This window comes from Chiloscyllium plagiosum, unplaced genomic scaffold (genome assembly GCF_037043375.1).
Source record: "Chiloscyllium plagiosum isolate Xiang-an unplaced genomic scaffold, Cpla_swu_hap1 HiC_scaffold_17, whole genome shotgun sequence".
In the NCBI taxonomy this organism is placed as follows: domain Eukaryota; kingdom Metazoa; phylum Chordata; class Chondrichthyes; order Orectolobiformes; family Hemiscylliidae; genus Chiloscyllium; species Chiloscyllium plagiosum.
Window position 1 is genome coordinate 60,095,527 of NW_028270155.1, and position 18,004 is coordinate 60,113,530.

General features: G+C 41.1%; 1 protein-coding gene across 2 annotated transcripts in view; it reads right to left on the bottom strand.

Annotated features, from left to right (window-relative positions):
• The window catches only part of lcat (lecithin-cholesterol acyltransferase), a 42,908-nt gene extending 34,636 nt beyond the window's left edge, over positions 1-8,272 (bottom strand). Inside the window, exon 1 of one of the 2 annotated variants that reach the window (XM_043707169.2) lies at positions 8,055-8,272. In XM_043707169.2, coding sequence (XP_043563104.1) covers positions 8,055-8,229 — 175 coding nt within the window. In that variant the 5' untranslated portion in view covers positions 8,230-8,272. The remainder of the gene's footprint in view (positions 1-8,054) is intronic. The other variant, XM_043707168.2, reaches the window with a different exon arrangement.
• Positions 8,273-18,004: the final 9,732 nt, after the last annotated feature.

Below are 18,004 nucleotides of genomic sequence, written 5' to 3' on the forward strand. Positions count from 1 at the left end.
AGCATATATAAGGTTTAGGGAACCGACTTCAGAAAGACCCTTAAGGAGTATAAAGAATGCAGCAATAACTTAAACAAGGAATTATGGCGGCTAAAAAGGCCCAGGAAATGTCTTTAACAAGCAAGATTAAGGAGAATCCTGAGATATTTTGTATGTATACTAGGAGCAAGAAGTTAGCTATGGAAAGGATAGGTCCATTCAAGGACAAATGAGGGAATTTATGTTCAGAACCAGAGGAAATGGGTGAGGTTTTTAATGAGTACTTTGCATCGGTGGTCATCAATGAGAAGGATATGGATGATAGTAGGATTAGGGAGAGATATGTTAATATTTAAGGGCATGTTGATAGTAAGAAGGAGGAGGTATTGATGTCTTGAAAACATTAAGGTAGATCAGTCCCCAGTGTGTCCTAGGATCTATCCCAGTATACTGAGGGAGGCAAGGGAGGGGGCTTCTGGGACCTTGACAGAGCTCTTGCCATCCTTTTTAGGCACAGGCAAGGTCCTAGAAGACTGAAGAATAGCCAATGTTATTCCTTTATTTAAGAAGGGCAAGAATATTCCAGGAAATTAGAGGCTGGTGAGTTTTCTGTTAATGGTAGGGAAATTATTGGAAAAGATTCTTAGAAACAAAATTTACTATGGGTGGGGGGTGGGGGGGGGGGGGCGGTTGTGGGTGGGGGGTGGGGGGGTGTGGGCCAGGTGCTGCCGGGTAGGATTGGACTGGGTTTGGATGTCTGGTCAGTGTGCACGGGTTGGACGGAAGGTTCTGTTTCTGTGCTGTACATCTCTTTGACTCTATGAGAGTCCCCTCTCACTTGGACTTTGCCAGATCCAACTTTACAACATAGCCAGTTATGGCGCCAAAGACTGGTGGCTACTGCTGTTATTTTCCCCTGAGAGGCTATCCCCCCAACAGAATGGTATACTTGTTTGAGAGGGAGGTAATCACAGGAGACTCCTGCAATCTCTGCCTACTTCTCCTGGTTGTCACCTTTCTATGTGACTGTATCTGCAGAATGACTTCCTCTTTGAAACTACAGTCAATCGCACTCTTTGCCTCCTCTATACTCCTGAGTGCTTCCAACTGCTGCTCCAACCCAGCCATGGTGTCTAAGAGGAGCTGCAGACAGATATACTTCCTGTAGACATATTTGTCAGGGACAGTCGACTGCTCCCTGATCTCCCACATCTGACATGGACCATACCACTCCATTGACTGCCGTCTCTGCCTCTTTAACAGCTAGTAGACTTAGGATAAAAAAGAGCCTTATCCTTACCTTGTTGCTGCCTGTCCTCTTCAACAAAGTCTGGTTTTCACCTAGGGCTGCTCTTCAATCTAACCTGCAGCACCTTGACCACAAAACAGCCTCTTGAAAAAATGGCTGTAGCAAGACGCAGCAATGCCTCCCTCCCCAACTTGTTTGCATTCCCACACTTAGCTCAACTCAAAGCGTTTGCACCCTCTTGCTGCACTCTCTGACACTTCTGTTGAGGCATACCCATGAAAAATAGTCACTTTGTCAGTCTGGCTGATGCCAGTAGACTTTATACCAAAATGTATCAATTTGGCTTTAGTGGAGGGAAGAAAATGGTGGTCCAAAAAAAAGATCATTTTGTGGTCAATATTGAGGTCATGATCTAAGCATTTTAAAACATAATAGCAAATTATGAAATCTTTGAGAGATTTTAAATTAATATTCAGTAATTGATACTTGTGTTTGCTTGAATACTAAATCAATATTTTACTTTTCAAATATAGTCTTCTGCCTACATTGTAGATGAACGATTTCCAACTGTACCTGTCCTAAACAAAAACAAACTGTCTTACCTTAGCTGTAGCCTTCCGGGTTCGTTTAAACTCAGCTGCTGCTCGCACTCAAAATATATTCAAGAGGGTTGGAATATAAAAGCACTGTTGTGCTACTGAGACTTTATAAAGCTCTGGTTAGGTCCCATTTGGAGTACTGTGTCCAGTTTTGGACCCCACACCTCAGGAAGGACATACTGGCACTGGAGCGTGTCCAGTGGAGATTCAACAGATGATCCCTGGAATGGTAGGTCTAACATATGAGGAACGGCTGAGGATCCTGGGATTGTATTCATTGGAGGTTAGAAGATTAAGGGGAAATCTAATAGAAACTTACAAGATAATACATGGCTTGGAGAGGGTGGACGCTAGGAAATTGTTTCTGTTAGGCGAGGAGACTAGGACCCGTGGACACAGCCTTAGAATTAGAGGGGGTAAATTCAGAACAGAAATGCGGAGACATTTCTTCAGCCAGAGAGTGGTGGACCTGTGGAATTCATTGCCACAGTGTGCAGTGGAGGCTGGGACGCTAAATGTCTTCAAGGCAGAAATTGATAAATTCTTGATGTCACAAGGAATGAAGGGCTACGGGGAGAATGCGGGTAAATGGAGTTGAAATGCCCATCAGCCATGATTGAATGGTGGAGTGGACTTGATGGGCCGAATGGCCTTACTTCCGCTCCTATGTCTTATGGTCTTAACCTGGGCTCACATGCTGAAGTCACCACCAATACTTGCACAAGTTGCATGTGGGGCAGCCAAAAAAAACAAACAAGATTGTCCTGGGGACTCAGTGTACGCAGGAAGTTTTACCTCTGCAGTGTTCAAGTGACTGGTAAATTTTGACTGTTATCGTTAGTGAGATTTTGTTTGTCTGCTCTGTAACAACAAGATGATCACGATTCAAAGAAAAACAGTGTACTTTGGGAGATTTTAGGATGTTCAAGGTGGGCTGATGGGGAGAAAGGAAAATATTAAAGGGGCCCCCACCTCGAAACGTCGATTCTCCTGCTCCTTTGATGCTGCCTGACCTGCTGCGCTGTTCCAGCAACACATTTTTAAGCTCTGATCTCCAGCATTTGCAGTCCTCACTTTCCCCAGAAATCTATGCCTAGTCAAAGATATTTAGTGGCAGTTACAAACAATTTTCTGCACAATAACAATGTTTGGTAACTTATCTGGGATTTGGGGTACATTTCAAACTCTATTATAAATGCTGCAAATGAATTGGATATAAACATAGGAGATATAGTTAGTAAGTTTACAGATGACACCAAAATTGGAGGTGTAATGGACAGCGGAGAAGGTTACCTCAGATTACGACGGGATCTTGATGAGATGGGCCAAAGGGCTGAGAAGTGGCAGACGGAGTTTAATTTAGATATATGAGAGGTGCTGCATTTTGGAAAAGCAAATCTTAGCAGGATTTATACACTTAATGGTAAGGACCTTGGAAGTGTTGCTGAACAGAGACCTTGGAGTGCAGGTTCATAAGCTCCTTGAAAGTAGAGATAGGGTAATGAAGAAAGCGTTTGGTATGCTGGGTGCTGAAAGTACAGCATGAAAGAGATAGGAATAAATAATAATAATAATAGATCAATCATTCTGTTATTGATGATGGGAAAATTATTGAATCCTTTATGAAGGACAAAATAAACTTTCATCTGTATAGGCACTAGTTAATGAGGGAGAGCCAGTATTGACTTGCCCAAGGTAAACTTTGTCAGATTAATTTAGTTCGTGAGATAACAGGGAAGGTTGATCAAAGTAGTGTATGAGATAATAGCTTTCAAAATGTATTTGACAAAGGACAATGCAGGCAGCTTATTAAGAAAATGGAGATCCATGGAATTAAGAGGAAGGTGGCTGTACAGATGCAAAGCTTGATCACTAACAGGAAAAGAGCTGTGGTTATGATTAATGCTTTTCAAATTGGGAGATCGTTTGCAGGCATGTTAAATTTGATTGGATTAGATTCCCTACAGTGTGGAAACAGGCCCTCCGAAGAGTAACCCACACAGACCCATTCCCTCTGACTAACGCACCTAACCTATGGCCATTTCACCTGACCTGCACATTTTTGGAAGAAACCGGAGCACCCGGAGAAAACCCACGCAGACACGGGGAGAATGTGCAAACTCCACACAGACAGTTGCCTGAGGCTGGAATCGAACCTGGGACCCTGTTGTTATGAGGGAGCAGTGCTAACCACTGTACCACCATGTCACCCCCAATAATTTGAGTCCAATAATTTTCAATTACGTCCAAATTGAGTCCAAAAGTTTTCAATTTTTAGGTATGGCCTACATTTGAGTATGGGATGGGAACAGCATTTTAAAGTTTGCACAAGATACAGAATTTGGCAAAGTCATTGATCATGGTGAGGATGTTACAGAGCTGAAAATGTGTTGCTGGAAAAGCGCAGCAGGTCAGGCAGCATCCAAGGAGCAGGAGAATCGACATTTCGGGAATGAAGAAGGGCTCATACCCGAAACGTCGATTCTCCTGCTCCTTGGATGCTGCCTGACCTGCTAGGCTTTTCTAGCAACACATTTTCAGCTCTGATCTCCAGCATCTGCAGTCCTCACTTTCTCCTAGTGGATTGTTACAGAGTTTGGCATGACATAGGAAAGATGGCAAATTAGGCAAAAATATGGCAGATGGATTTCAATGTGGAGAAGTGTGAAGCGATGCATTTTGGAAGACGTAACCCTGAAAGATAGAAGCTATAAATAGCCTGATTTTCAAAAATGTAGACGAGCAGAGAGACCTTAATGCCCCTTTGCACAAATTCCCCCAAAAAGTACTGCAAGTTGATAAGATGGGTTACAAAATCTACTTGATTACTTGGAGGTCAAGCCCAGACTTCCCAACCCAGAATTAGGTTCACATCTCTTACGTACCTGATCCAATTTCCAAAGTCCAAGGATGTGCGAGTTAGGTGGATTGGCAATGCTAAATTGCCTGTAGCCTCCAGGGATGTGCAGACTGGGTGGACTAGCCATGGAAAATGCAGGGTTATGGGATTTGGGGATGGGAGTGGGTCTGAATGGGATGCTCTTTGGAGGTTTGGTGTGGACTCAATGGATCAAGTAGCCATACGGGTTCTATGATTTTATGAGTAACTTACAGAATGCATACCAAAAGTGCGGAAGTGAAACTTAGCAGACAAGGTTCCCCATGGGAGACTGATTAGCAAGGTTAGATCTCACAGAATACAGGGAGAACTAACCATTTGGATACAGAACTGGCTCAAAGGTAGAAGACAGAGGGTGGTGGTGGAGGATTGTTTTTCAGACTGGAGGCCTGTGACCAGTGGAGTGCCACAAGGATCGGTGCTGGGTCCTCTACTTTTTGTCATTTACATAAATGATTTGGATGCGAGCATAAGAGGAACAGTTAGTAAGTTTGCAGATGACACCAAATCTGGAGGTGTAGTAGACAGTGAAGAGGGTTACCTCAGATTAAACAGGATCTTGACCAGATGGGCCAATGGGCAGAGAAGTGGCAGAAGGAGTTTACTTCAGATAAATGCGAGGTGCTGCATTTTGGGAAACCAAATCTTAGCAGGACTTATACACTTAATGGTAAGGTCCTAGGGAGTGTTGCTGAACAAACAGACCTTGGAGTGCAGGTTCATAGCGCCTTGAAAGTGGAGTCACAGATAGATAGGATAGTGAAGAAGGTGTTTGGTATGCTTTCCTTTATTGGTCAGAGTATTGAGTACAGGAATTAGGAGGTCATGTTGCAGATGTACAAGACATTGGTTAGGCCACTGTTGGAATATTGCATGCAATTCTGGTCTCCTTCCTATCAGAAAGATGCTGTGAAACTTGAAAGGGTTCAGAAAAGATTTACAAGGATGTTGTTAGGGTTGGAGGATTTGAGATATAGGGAGCGGCTGAACAGGCTGGGGCTGTTTTCCCTGTAGCATCGGAGGCTGAGGTTGACCTTGTAGAGGTTTACAAAATTATGAGGGGCATGGATAGAGTAAAGAGGCAAAGTCTTTTCCCTGAGGTCGGAGATTCCTGAATTAGAGGGCATAGGTTTAGGGTGACAGGGGAAAGACATAAAAGAGACCTATGGGGCAACTTTTTCACACAGAGGGTGGTATGTGTATGGAATGAGTTGCCAGAGGATGTGATGGAGGCTGGTACAATTGCAACTTTTAAAAGGCATTTGGATGGGTATATGAATAGGAAGGGTTTGGAGGGATATGTGCCGGGTGCTGGCAGGTGGGACTAGATTGGGTTGGGATATCTGGTCGGCATGGACAGGTTGGACCGAAGGGTCTGTTTCCACGCTGTACATCTCTATGACTCTATGACTCTATCTGCACTTCCAAAAACAGGCAGGACAGGCACGATGGGCCAAAAGGCCACCTTCTGTGTTCTATATTTCTGTGATTTTGTCTGGGCACTGGATCTTGATGCTTGTGGCATTGATTCAGGTCACCACCTTGTTCACTGCAGTATATCTTGCTCCCAGTACCTGAGGACAGATGCAGTGGGTAGTAACAGTTCTCATGAAGGTTTTCAGTCTAACTTGCTAAGCTGTGGTCTCCTGTGAAAGGCTTACTGGGATATCAAACAGAACTAACATCACCGGATTTAATTCATTGAATTACATATCCGCCTTGCTTCTTTCTCAATTGACATTTTGCTCTTTAAATAGCAGCACCAACCTTCCGGGGGCTGGGGGGGGGGGGGCGGAATTTTCCATTTGAACAATAACAACATGAACTTTGATCCATCATGTCTTTTAAAAACATTTAGGCTCAATGAAAACACAGCAGGATGTTCATACAAAGATAACAAAATGATCATGATCTTTGATGCTGTATCATGTCATGGCTGATACTTTTGAAACTCTAGCAGAAGTCAGACTGAACAAGATTATAATCAGGTCTTTGACTCATTACACAAGGAAATGCAAAGACAAATAGTCACACTAATTAACTTTGTATCTAAAATGGGCTTAGTATTAGCCAAATGATATCTAGCTGTTTACAGGATAAAATCACAACTCAAACCAAGCCTAAACTGCCCAAGATCTAAATAAAGTGCATCTCTCCGCTCTAAAACTACATGTTGCAGTATGATAAAAGTCATTTCACATTTTTAAAAGAAAAACTTTACCTTTCCTCAGCCACATTGCTAAATGTTACACAGCTGAATATTTCACAAACAGGACAAACAATTGCTGGCTGAGACTGCTTTACTGTGAGACTCCTTTATCCCAGCCCGGTAATACAACACACTGAATCTGGATAAGAATAAACACATAGTTTATCAATCAGGAGTTTGGGAAAAGGGTTTTATCCCGGTGTTGAATATGTCTGCCTCATATCTTCCATATACGCTGTGGTCTCCTGTGAAAGGTATGCTGGGATATCAAACAGAGCAAACATCACCAGATTTAATTCATGGAATAACACATCCACCTTGTCTTCCACAGTAGCTGCTTCTTTCTCAATCGAAGCTTGGGGCTCACACTCTGGGTGTTACTCATGTCACAGTGGATAGGTATCACCACCGTACCTCAGTCAGATCTAGACTACCACCTCAACTATTCAAATGCACCTCTCCCTGCAATCTGAGGTAAAAATACAGGGTGGGAATGCTGCTCTGCAAGAGTCTCTAGAATTTCTTTGTTCCAATATTACCATCCAAATAATCTGTTACATTGAAAAGGGCGCACATTTCATTCACACCAGTGGATAACGTATGCCTTATCTATACAATGGGTGTGGATTTTCAACCTTTCCCCAGCTATAAAACTGACTTTGCCGATTAGCTCAATTATAAACTCAAAATTTCAATTGAAATGGAAGCCACGGTTTTCATAACCAGCGACCAACCCAGTGGCAAAGGTGGAATCCGTACCAAGGTCACTGCTATCAAATTGCTCTATCACTACATCTCCAATTTTTTTTTGTTTAATTACCAAAAGACACATGGAAGTCAACTCTTTTGATATCCCCATTATAGGCTCCATTCCATAGCTCTGGGTCTTATGATGTCTTTGGAAATACAAATAGCAGAGAGAGATGACGTGTTCCTGGGCATGAATGGATAGTTTGGATGGATCTATAGCTTTCTGAATAACAGATGTCTTTCTCCAAAACATTCAATACAATTGATTCCTGTCACTTGCTGTATGATTCCCATCTTTATAATTAAAATGAACACCCTCTGCTCCCCCAACGATCCAACTACAGAACAACTATTACTGTCTCTGCTTACCAATGACCAGGGGTGGGACTTCGTTATGCTTAAAGTTTGCATCTTCAGGGCCTATCGGTGGTAACAAAACGTTGAGAAGCCAATTTGTTTTCGATGGATCAGATGCTGACAGCTGGATAGAGACAGACACCAAGATCAAGGAAAGAACAAAGCTCATTTGAGAGTGGTCTCTCATTTTTCACTGCTCTCTCGCAGCCTGGAATGTTCTCACTGGGACAAAAAGAGCTTTCAAGGTCCTGACTTTAACTCGTCAGACAGTACAGGCTGAGTAAATACTCAATGGGCTGATACATAGCTCTCTGCCAACAATGGATTTCAACTCTAATCTCAGACACAGTGGTTCGAAAAATGATAAAAATAAAGCAAAACCAAAACTTCCCAATTAGTGAGTGCAAGAATTCTGGAAGAAGTAATAATTCTTTTGCTTGTGGACTGCACATTTTCCTTTGGACTTGCATCTTGTATGAAACCTTTCACAAATTCATGATGTCTCAAAACAAGTAAAGGTACAATTATAAAGTAGGAAATGTTAGGCAGGATTTATATGCAATTTAAGCTAAATTGGTATCACTCTGTCTGTTATGAACTGTTTTCAGTAGCACTGCACCTTTCTCTTTCATTTTGATGAGAGATGTGCCGCCCACCAGATTAAACATATTAATGGAGAAATAAGTATTGAGGAACCAGACATTAACTCCTTGGCATGTGCAAATATAGGATTGAAAGCCCTTTTGAAGCTCCCTTTGTAATATTGTTCTGTCTTGAGGTAGCTAGCAACAGATAAATCTGTCGACATGAAACTTAACAGGCAGTCCTTAATGGGCTCCAAAAAACCCCACGTTCAGAAAAAAAACCTGAATGTAGGTCCATGAGGAATGTCGGAAGAAGAAATAGGATCAGGATTAAGCTATATGGCTTCAGAAACTGTTTCAAGATCAAGGCAGATTAGGTCTTTGTCTCAACTCCACTTTCCTGCTTGCTGCTCCCATAACCTCTATCTACCTCAGAGAACAACATATAATATGGGATGGATTTCACACCCCATTACTTGCAGCTTTGAAAGCTGAAGATCTCTTGGAAACCAGTGTCTGGCCTGCCCGCCCATCCCTGACCTGTCTGAAATTTTACAAAGGGCAGTAGAGACATCAGTGATCACAAAAATTATATCTGAGTTCGTTCAGGCCCTCAGTGATGTTTTGTGGGGATAGTGTATATCGTCTACGTGACATATGACTCTGCAAAGACCTTGTTAGACTTTGTTCTTTGAAAATTCTCTGGTGCAGATGCAATTCCAAATGATAGTCTGTTGAAGCAAAATCTTCCAAACATAAATTGCTCAATGAGCCGTACTTGCTAAAAGTCACTGTTTTGCATCGAGCTTCCTGAAAACTCTGTTCTTAGATAACTAAGCTACACTTTCATCAACAATAGATATAGCTGAAATTTTCTTGCTAAGACCTTATTGAGTTGTATGAGTTCTACACAGTTTGGAGAACTCCATGAAGCTCGGGTACTGGGACTAGGCCCATACCTGCACACCACTCTGCTGGTTTTGAGACTAGAGGAATGACTTGCTCTCTTGCTACCTCTTCAAATTAACTCTCAACTTGTTTCATTAAACAATGTGTTTCATTCTGGGTCTATAAATGTATAAGAATTATTACCTTTCTTCAGTGCAATGCTTTTTTCAGTTTTAACTTTCCTAATTTTGAACAAATTGGGATATTCCTTTCCAAATGAACTCTTTAGCTTCTGTTGTTTTGCCTCTGCCACCAATGAGATTGGGGTCAAATGCACCATTCTACTCAAGACAGAACATTCTTCGTTGTGAAGTATGTCCCAACAAGGTGAGCAGAAGTGATCGATTCCTCTCTTCTTACACCCTTCCAGCTTCTCGCAACAAGTTGTTGTGTTTATGTTGTTAGTACATAACTATCATACTTCAATTAGTCATAGTTAATCAAATCAAAAATGAAGGACAGCCAATTCTAATGTTGTCTTGAGTGAAGGAGAATGGATTTTATTTCCTATTAAACCCAAGAAAAATAAGAAAATTAAATATCAAACACAAACATGCAAACATAAGTCATAACGTTTTCAGAGAAAAGAGATGGACAGGCAGGGACATAAAAACATGTGTAGGTACACTTCTAAATCATTCGATTCCCTCTCGCCACTTCCTGCACACCCCCCAACCACAGCTCCATCGATTAATACCTATTTAGATCTCCCAGTTCTTACACTTTCTCCCAGATAACTGGAAGGTGAATGCTCCATTGACCATTGTGCTCCTGCTTGGATGATTGCAGAGGCAATTATAGCCTTCAGGACTGAAATCAATAGATTTTTTTGATAAATGTAACAAGGGTGCAAAGGTGGATGGATCTGACCTACAGAGCAGCAAACAGAGCTTTTGAAAACAGTATCTTCCCCATTGCTGCACTCAGTTAGTGCACCAGGTTGCCAACATGAATTTGATTCTTTCCTTTTAGGACTGGCATGTAAAGCCAAAACCTGAAACTCAGGAGTGAGAGTGGTACCTACCAAGATGTAGAGAATTCAACAGGTCACTGCTCTCTCGGTTAACGTATTTCTTTTCATGTCAGTCTTACCCTGTATCCTTAGACTGTGACCCCTAATTTCCAGTCACTGGGAAGATCTTTCCTGTGTTTACCCTATCTAGTCTTGTTAGAATTTTATAGATTTCCATGAGAAACCTCCTCATTCTTCTAAACTCCAGCGAATATATTCTTATCTGGTCTCTACTCTTGCGTCAGTCCTGCCATCATAGGAATTAGCCTGATAAGTCTTTGTTGCCCTCCCTCCATTGGCAGACCATCCTTCCTCAGATAAGGAGAATAAAACTGCACACAATATTCTAAGTATAGTCTCACCAAGGGCTTGTACAATTGCAGCAAGACACTCCTGCTGCTGTACTCGAATCCTCTCACTGTGAAGGACAACATAGTATTTACCTTCTTCACTGTCTACTCACTTTCTCTGACTGGTGTATGAGGACACTGAGATCTCATTTCACCTCCCCCTTTTCCCAATCTATCTCATTAACATTGTAATGTGCCTTCTTGATTTTGCTACCAAAGTGGGTGACCTCACATTTATCTACATTATATTTCACCTGCAATGCATTTGCCCATTCACTCAACTTATCCAAATCACACTGAAGCATTAGTTCACGTTCCAATCCAGCTTTGTGTCATTGCAAATTTGAAGATATTTCATTTAGCTCCCTCATCTAAATCATTTATGTATTGTGAATAGCTGGGGTCCAAGCGCTGGTTGCTGTGGTATCCCACTAGTCACTCCCTGCCACTTGGAAAATGACCCATTTATTCCTAACCTTTGCTTCCTGTCTGCCAATCAGTTTTCTACTCAGGTCAGTACATTACCCCCAATCCCATGCACTTTGATTTTACATGCTCATCTCTTACGTGGGACCTTATTGGATGCCTTCTGAAAGTCCAAATAACCCATATCCACTGCATCCCTCTGTTGCGCCTGCCACACAGTGCATTTTAAATGTTATCTCTAGCAAAGAAACTGCGAGTCAACTCTCAGACATAATAAATGATAATATTTATTTATTTAACTCAATTAATACTATAACAACAAAATATATTATAAACTAACAATTTATACTATAAATCTAATCAACTATCTTATGCTTTAACTTAACTCTGGATGATCATACACCATCACACTAGATGTTGCCATTGATCCACCTGGCGATGAATGTATGATCATTTTCTCCCGGTGGTCCTGGGGGGGGGGTCTTCTCTTCACAGTGGTTAGTCTTGAATTACTGTTCCTAAGGGTGGTGTTGTGGCAATTCTTATACTTTGAGGCCTTTTGGGAGGGACCTCAATGTCCCCCAATAGATAGATGAGGGCTCAGTCACCCTAATCGATCAGACCTAACCAGGCGATAATATGTTGATAGTAGGGTGGTCCTTAGGCATCCATTCCTGGAGGGTTTGGGTGCATGTATGTCACGTATGCATTTTCAAATAATGGTGTGAGGCACCCCATGTCTGGTAAGCAACTCGATGCTTGCAATTGTCCTGTCGATGGCATTCCGGCCAATACTATTCAATTCCAAATTCAAGAGTATATTGTATTTTCTGCAGCTGCTGGGTCAATTACATACTGTCTGTCTGTAGCTGCAGCCAGTCTGGATTCTGCAGCATGTTTATTCGCACAGTCACTTTGGTCACATCCTGTCTCAATTTCTCAGCATGCCTTATTTACATAAATCCATTTGTCTTAAATCCATCATGTTGAGCAGCCACACCCCTTATCAACTCTACTAGTTATGTCCTTGAATAATTCCAGTAGTGTTGTCACGCCTGATTTCCCTTTAGTAAATCCATGCTGACTCTGCCCAATCCTATCACTGTTTTCCAAATGCTCTATTATTAAATCACTCATAATGAACTGTAGTATTTTCCCCACTATTGATGAATGCTGCCTGTTGTTTGTGTTCTCCTTTATGAAGACAGAAATAAAGTGTGTATTTAAGTGGTTTGTTGTCTTTTTGTTCGCATTTATAATTCCTCTGCTTCTGAATGTAAGGACCTACATGTATTATGAACGTCTTCACTAATCCTTTTCCCTTTGGAATTTTTTGCAGTCAGTTCCTATGTTCCCCACAAGCTTACTTTCATATTCTATTTTTCTCTTCTAATCAATCCCTTCACTGAAATCAAAACTGCTCCCAATCCTCAGGTCTGCAGGTCTTTCTGGACAATTTGTATGACCCTTCCTTGGATATAATACTATCCCTAATTTCCCTTGTTAGCCATGGTCAGGGGCCACCTTTCTTGTTTTAGTTTTGGGCCGGTGACTCTGATTCTTAATCTATTCACATTAACTGCCACCTTGCTATAGAGAAACATTGTCAAACATATCACAGAAAAAGACTGATGTGTGGTCAGCATACTGTTGCAGGCAAACTCTGCAGGTAAGCTATGCCCCACTAACAGCAATGAAGTAAATGACTAATTAATACCTGTTTTGTGCTGGTGGTATTACTTGGGAAGAGAATGTTGCCAAGGCTGCAGCAGGGCTCCAATTCTATCTAATATCTAAAGGATTGGCATTGGAATTCTGGAGTTCTCTGCATTGGATATGTTATCCATATGATAAACACATCTCTCAGTGTTTGTGCTAACCCTTTGCCTAATTTTTCTGTAGGCTTCCCCTTCCAGCAATATTATACTCTCCTGATATTGTGCTGGAGATTTAGCTTTGAGTGTGACTAAGAGTACAGGGTATGACTGTTTAGCTGGGCTGATAGCACAGATCACTTATTCTAAAAAACATTATTTCAGATTGGCAGTTCCCTTGCTTGTAGTGGATGCACTGTAGATATTAAATCATTAACTTCATGCAAACAACCTTATAATGTTGGACTAATTCAGTTGCAAAGATCAATTTAGTTTACCATACTGCTAGGCATACATCAGTGCAAGCAAATGTTCATGGTTATCATCATCAGCAGTTGATTATTTTTCCAGTACAGAGAGTTACACTGTGTCATCAATGACCTGTTACTGCTTATTATAGACAAATGGAGATAACTGCAGAGAAGTCGAGGATTCGATTTTTAGACTGATCTCACTTTGGTAAACAAAAATTATTGGAGATAGTGACAGCATTAGACAGTGATAGATTATTTAGTCTTTTAAACGTGCTTCTCTATCCTATTAGATCATGACTGGTGTGCATTTCACATTTACCTATTTGCTTTTACTCCACATTCCTTAATAACTTTACCAACAACAAACTATTGATCCGGGAGGTCAGCATTAATCTCCTGATTGAAACCCACAGGTCCTTTGTAGCTCATCACCATTGGTGATCTGGTAGAATAATTTCACACATTTGCACATGCTCATTAGTCAGATGATCAGGGGTGAAATGTAAATTAGATCAGTGTAACATTTTCAATGCTATCTCCCCTTTGAAACAGCATCATTTCTCTTCTCGGTATGTAACAGATTTTTTAAAAATGAGCAAGACATTTAATTCATTTGGCTAGTCATCTTGTAGTGAGAGTGTGAGGCAATGCCATTCTGTAAATCTGCTTTAACTTGGGTGAACTATTACTTAACATTATACACTGAGGGGACTGATCACAGAGAAAAAAACCTAGCAACATTTTAATCATAAATGTGATGGTAATTGTCAGTCAGGTGGCTTCTGATGCACAAATTATTACTAAATATTATTATAAATAAAAAATTACTGAAGTGGAAAACAAACAAAGTTGAGGCAGCCCCAACTCAAATGACCCATAACCATTGGTGGATCCGTGATCAGCATTGCTGCCTCATAGTGCCAGGCCCCAGGTTCAATTCTAGCCTTGGGTGTCTGACTGTGTGGAGTTTGCACGTTCTCCTCATAGTTGTGTGGGTTTCTATCGGGTGCTCTGGTTTCTTCCCATAGTCCAAAGATGTACAGATTAGGTGGATTGGCCATGCTAAATTGCCCGCTAGGGTCCAAGGATGTGCAGGCTAGGTGGATTAACCATGGTAAATGTGGAGTTATGGGAAGAGGGTGGAAGTGGGATGTTCTTTGGAGGGTAAGTGCAGACTCAATGGGCCACACAGCCTCCATCTGCACTGTAAAAATTTTATGATTGGTTGACTATTGGAACATTGTGCGCAATTCTTGACTCCCCGCTATAGGAAGGAGGCTGTGAAACTTGAAAAGATTTACAAGGATGTTACCAGGGTTGGAGCGTTTGAGCTATAGAGAGAGGCTGAATAGGCTGTGGCCATTTTCCTGAGAGCGTTGGAGGCTGAGAGGTGACTTATAGAGGTTATAAAAGTATGAGGGCACGGATAGGGTAAATCAATAAGGGAGTCCAAAACTATAGGGCATAAGTTTAAGGTGAGAGGGGAAAGACTTAAAAGGTCCTAAGGGGCAACCTTTTCACTCAGAGGGTGGTGCGTGTATGAAATGAGCTGCCAAAGGAAATGGTGAATTCTGGTACAACTATATTTAAAAGATATCTGGATGGGTATATGAATAGGAAGGATTTAGAGGGTTATGGGCCAAATGCTGGCAAATAAGACTAGATTTGGATGATGGATGAATTGCATTGAAGGTTCCGTTTCCGTGCTGTGTACCTCTATGATTCTACGACGCCATGAATGGACACCTATCCAATTATGAATGGAAAAGTAATTATTTACAGAAGAAAATTAGTGTGAATCCATTTTTGATCCTTACCTAATGCTATGGACCATACCAAACCCCCTTCAAATATATCCAGGAGAGCCTAGATCCTAACTTTGATTTTATTTAAAGGCAAATGTAAGGTGTTGTGTTCCAGATGTAATTTGATGAGTTATACTACTCAGTTGTATTCTTACACTATAGTTAAAATACAAACAAAAGAAAGAAGAATTTATTTAAGTTTAACTCTATTGGAAAACTTAAGAGAATAATAGTTTATTTAGTTAATAACAGCAACTGTTCTAATATCCCATAAACAAACCCTTGGCAAAGACAAATTCTGTAAAATTGATTGCCTCACACGCAAGGTTTCTCCAGCCCAGAGGAAAGAACATCAAGAAAAACTTCCAGCAGAGAGAGAGATAGAACTCAAGTGTTTTGTTGTAGCAGGGAGAGATGTACAGCAGCTTCAAAACCCGAACAACTCGTGAAAGCTGAACTAAAACTGTGGTTCTGTGAGAGCCTGACTCCACCCATTCAGGTTGCTTCAAATGTTCCAACTTAAAAAATAAACTCTAAGTGTCACAAGCTGTTTATTTTATTGGCTTGGAAAAGACTGCTCAGTATCTCTGTCTCAACTCTCCTCGTAAAAAATCTAGGACGGTCCCACAAGGCGATCTATGGTAAGTACATCTCAGTACATTGACAATAATACATCAAATCAAATAGCCACCATTGTCCCATTCCCCCCTCAGAGAGAGAGACAATCATTGGCAGTTTAATCTGAGGGTCACCACACCTAGGGTGAGGGTGAAGTTGAGAAGATAGGGCATTTATTTTGACCTTGTCCAGTATGGGAATTCAACCGCTGCTGTTCACTCTGCAAACTAGGCATCTAGACATCTGATCTAAGGGGCAATACGAAATAGTAACCTAAACATAAGAGTTGGAAATTATAAAAATACGTTACAATTCAGATCAAGTGCTGAAATTAAGATTAGATTACTTACAGTGTGGAAACAGGCCCTTCGGCCTAACAAGTCCACACCGACCGCAACCCACCCAGACCCATTTCCCTACATTTACCCCTGCCCCTAACACTACGTGAAATTTAGCATGGCCAATTCACCTGACCTGCACATTTTTGGACTGTGGGAGGAAACCGGAGCACCCGGAGGAAACCCACGTAGACTCGGGGAGAACGTGCAAACTCCACACAGTCAGTCGCCTGAAGCGGGAATTGAACCTGGGTCCCTGGCGCTGTGAGGTAACAGTGCTAACCACTGTGCCACCGTGCCACCCACAAAGTGCTGTACCATAACAGGACAGATACGAGGAGGTATGGCTCAAAAGTAAGAAATGGACTAAGAGAGCAAAGTGAGCAACTTGTATAACCTGGGAGTGGAAAGCTGGGAGAAATCACAGACCCAGCCATTTAAGACAGATAAAGGCTGGGCAATTTAAAGGACTGAGTGATTCTGGCTTAACGTGGAAACTTTTTCAGAGACAACATTCTATCACAAAAGGTAGGAAATCCTCCATAACAGTTGGAATCCTCTATGAAAGCTGCAAAGTTCTGGAAAATCTTCTGGTACAACTGCAAATTCTGAGAGAACCACCATTATTACATCAAAATCTCTAAAGTAGATGAAGTAGATAATCACATTAGGAATCCAAAGCATCAGAAATAGTATGGCCAGGGTGATTTAATTTCAGAGATAGGCCAGTAGATGCAAACAAATTGGACATCTTGGAGAAAACAATTTTTGAGGTGTTGAAGAGCTTTTAAACTGCATATTAAGTCAGAAGAATGAATAAATACACTTTCACACAAAATGGGAATTTAGCAGATGTTGTTATTGCTTACCAAGGGGTAAAAGAAGTAACAAACATATTTAAAGGGGTACGGTAAGCCTTTGGTAGTTATTTTAACCTCAGGACTAATAAAAATTTAGAAAGAGTTTGATTTAACAGAGGAATACAACATCTAGCAGAATTAATAGATGATGTCATTAATGATCTCCTGAAATGAGTAGAGAAATGCAACTACGGTAGCTTAGACTTTGAATTCATAAGAGATTGACTTTTTAAAAAGCCATTACTAATGAGTTTTTGTCAGATTTAACTTGAGAGAACACCATTCAAATTGGTGCAGTAACATAGATTGACTCTTGGGGGAAACTTGGAAGAAGTGATCTTCGGAATCCATTCAATTTTTAAGATACAGAACCATAAAGGTCACATGTAATAAGTTAATGTTGTGGGTACGACAACACCAAACATGAAAAGTCTTTGCCGACATTACAGAGCAAAGATACAATACTGGCATGAACAGAGCCCTCCTTTTAAAATTGAACACTTTTACAGTAAAATAACAGGTTACCTGTGGAAAATGTATTGAAACAGGACAGATCTGCAGAAAAGCATAAGACCAAGAATTAATCACTCAAGGAACTAAAAGAGATAGAATATTTCCCAGAAGGAGACAGGCTCAAAGATTTCCTGATGGAAATTGGTGACTGTAACCAAACATTTTGGCCCTCTAATATTTATACCATGGGAATCTCATGAATTTCAAGTTAAACACAAGAGAAATTGTCATGATCTTATCTGGTACTGAGCCTTGATTGACCAAATATTTTACAGTCAACAGAAGTTGAACTCTGGGGACCATTGTGTTAAAGGTATGCTACAAACAACTCTCAAACATAGGAGAGATAACAAATCTTAGAAAACCTGTTTGACCTTCAC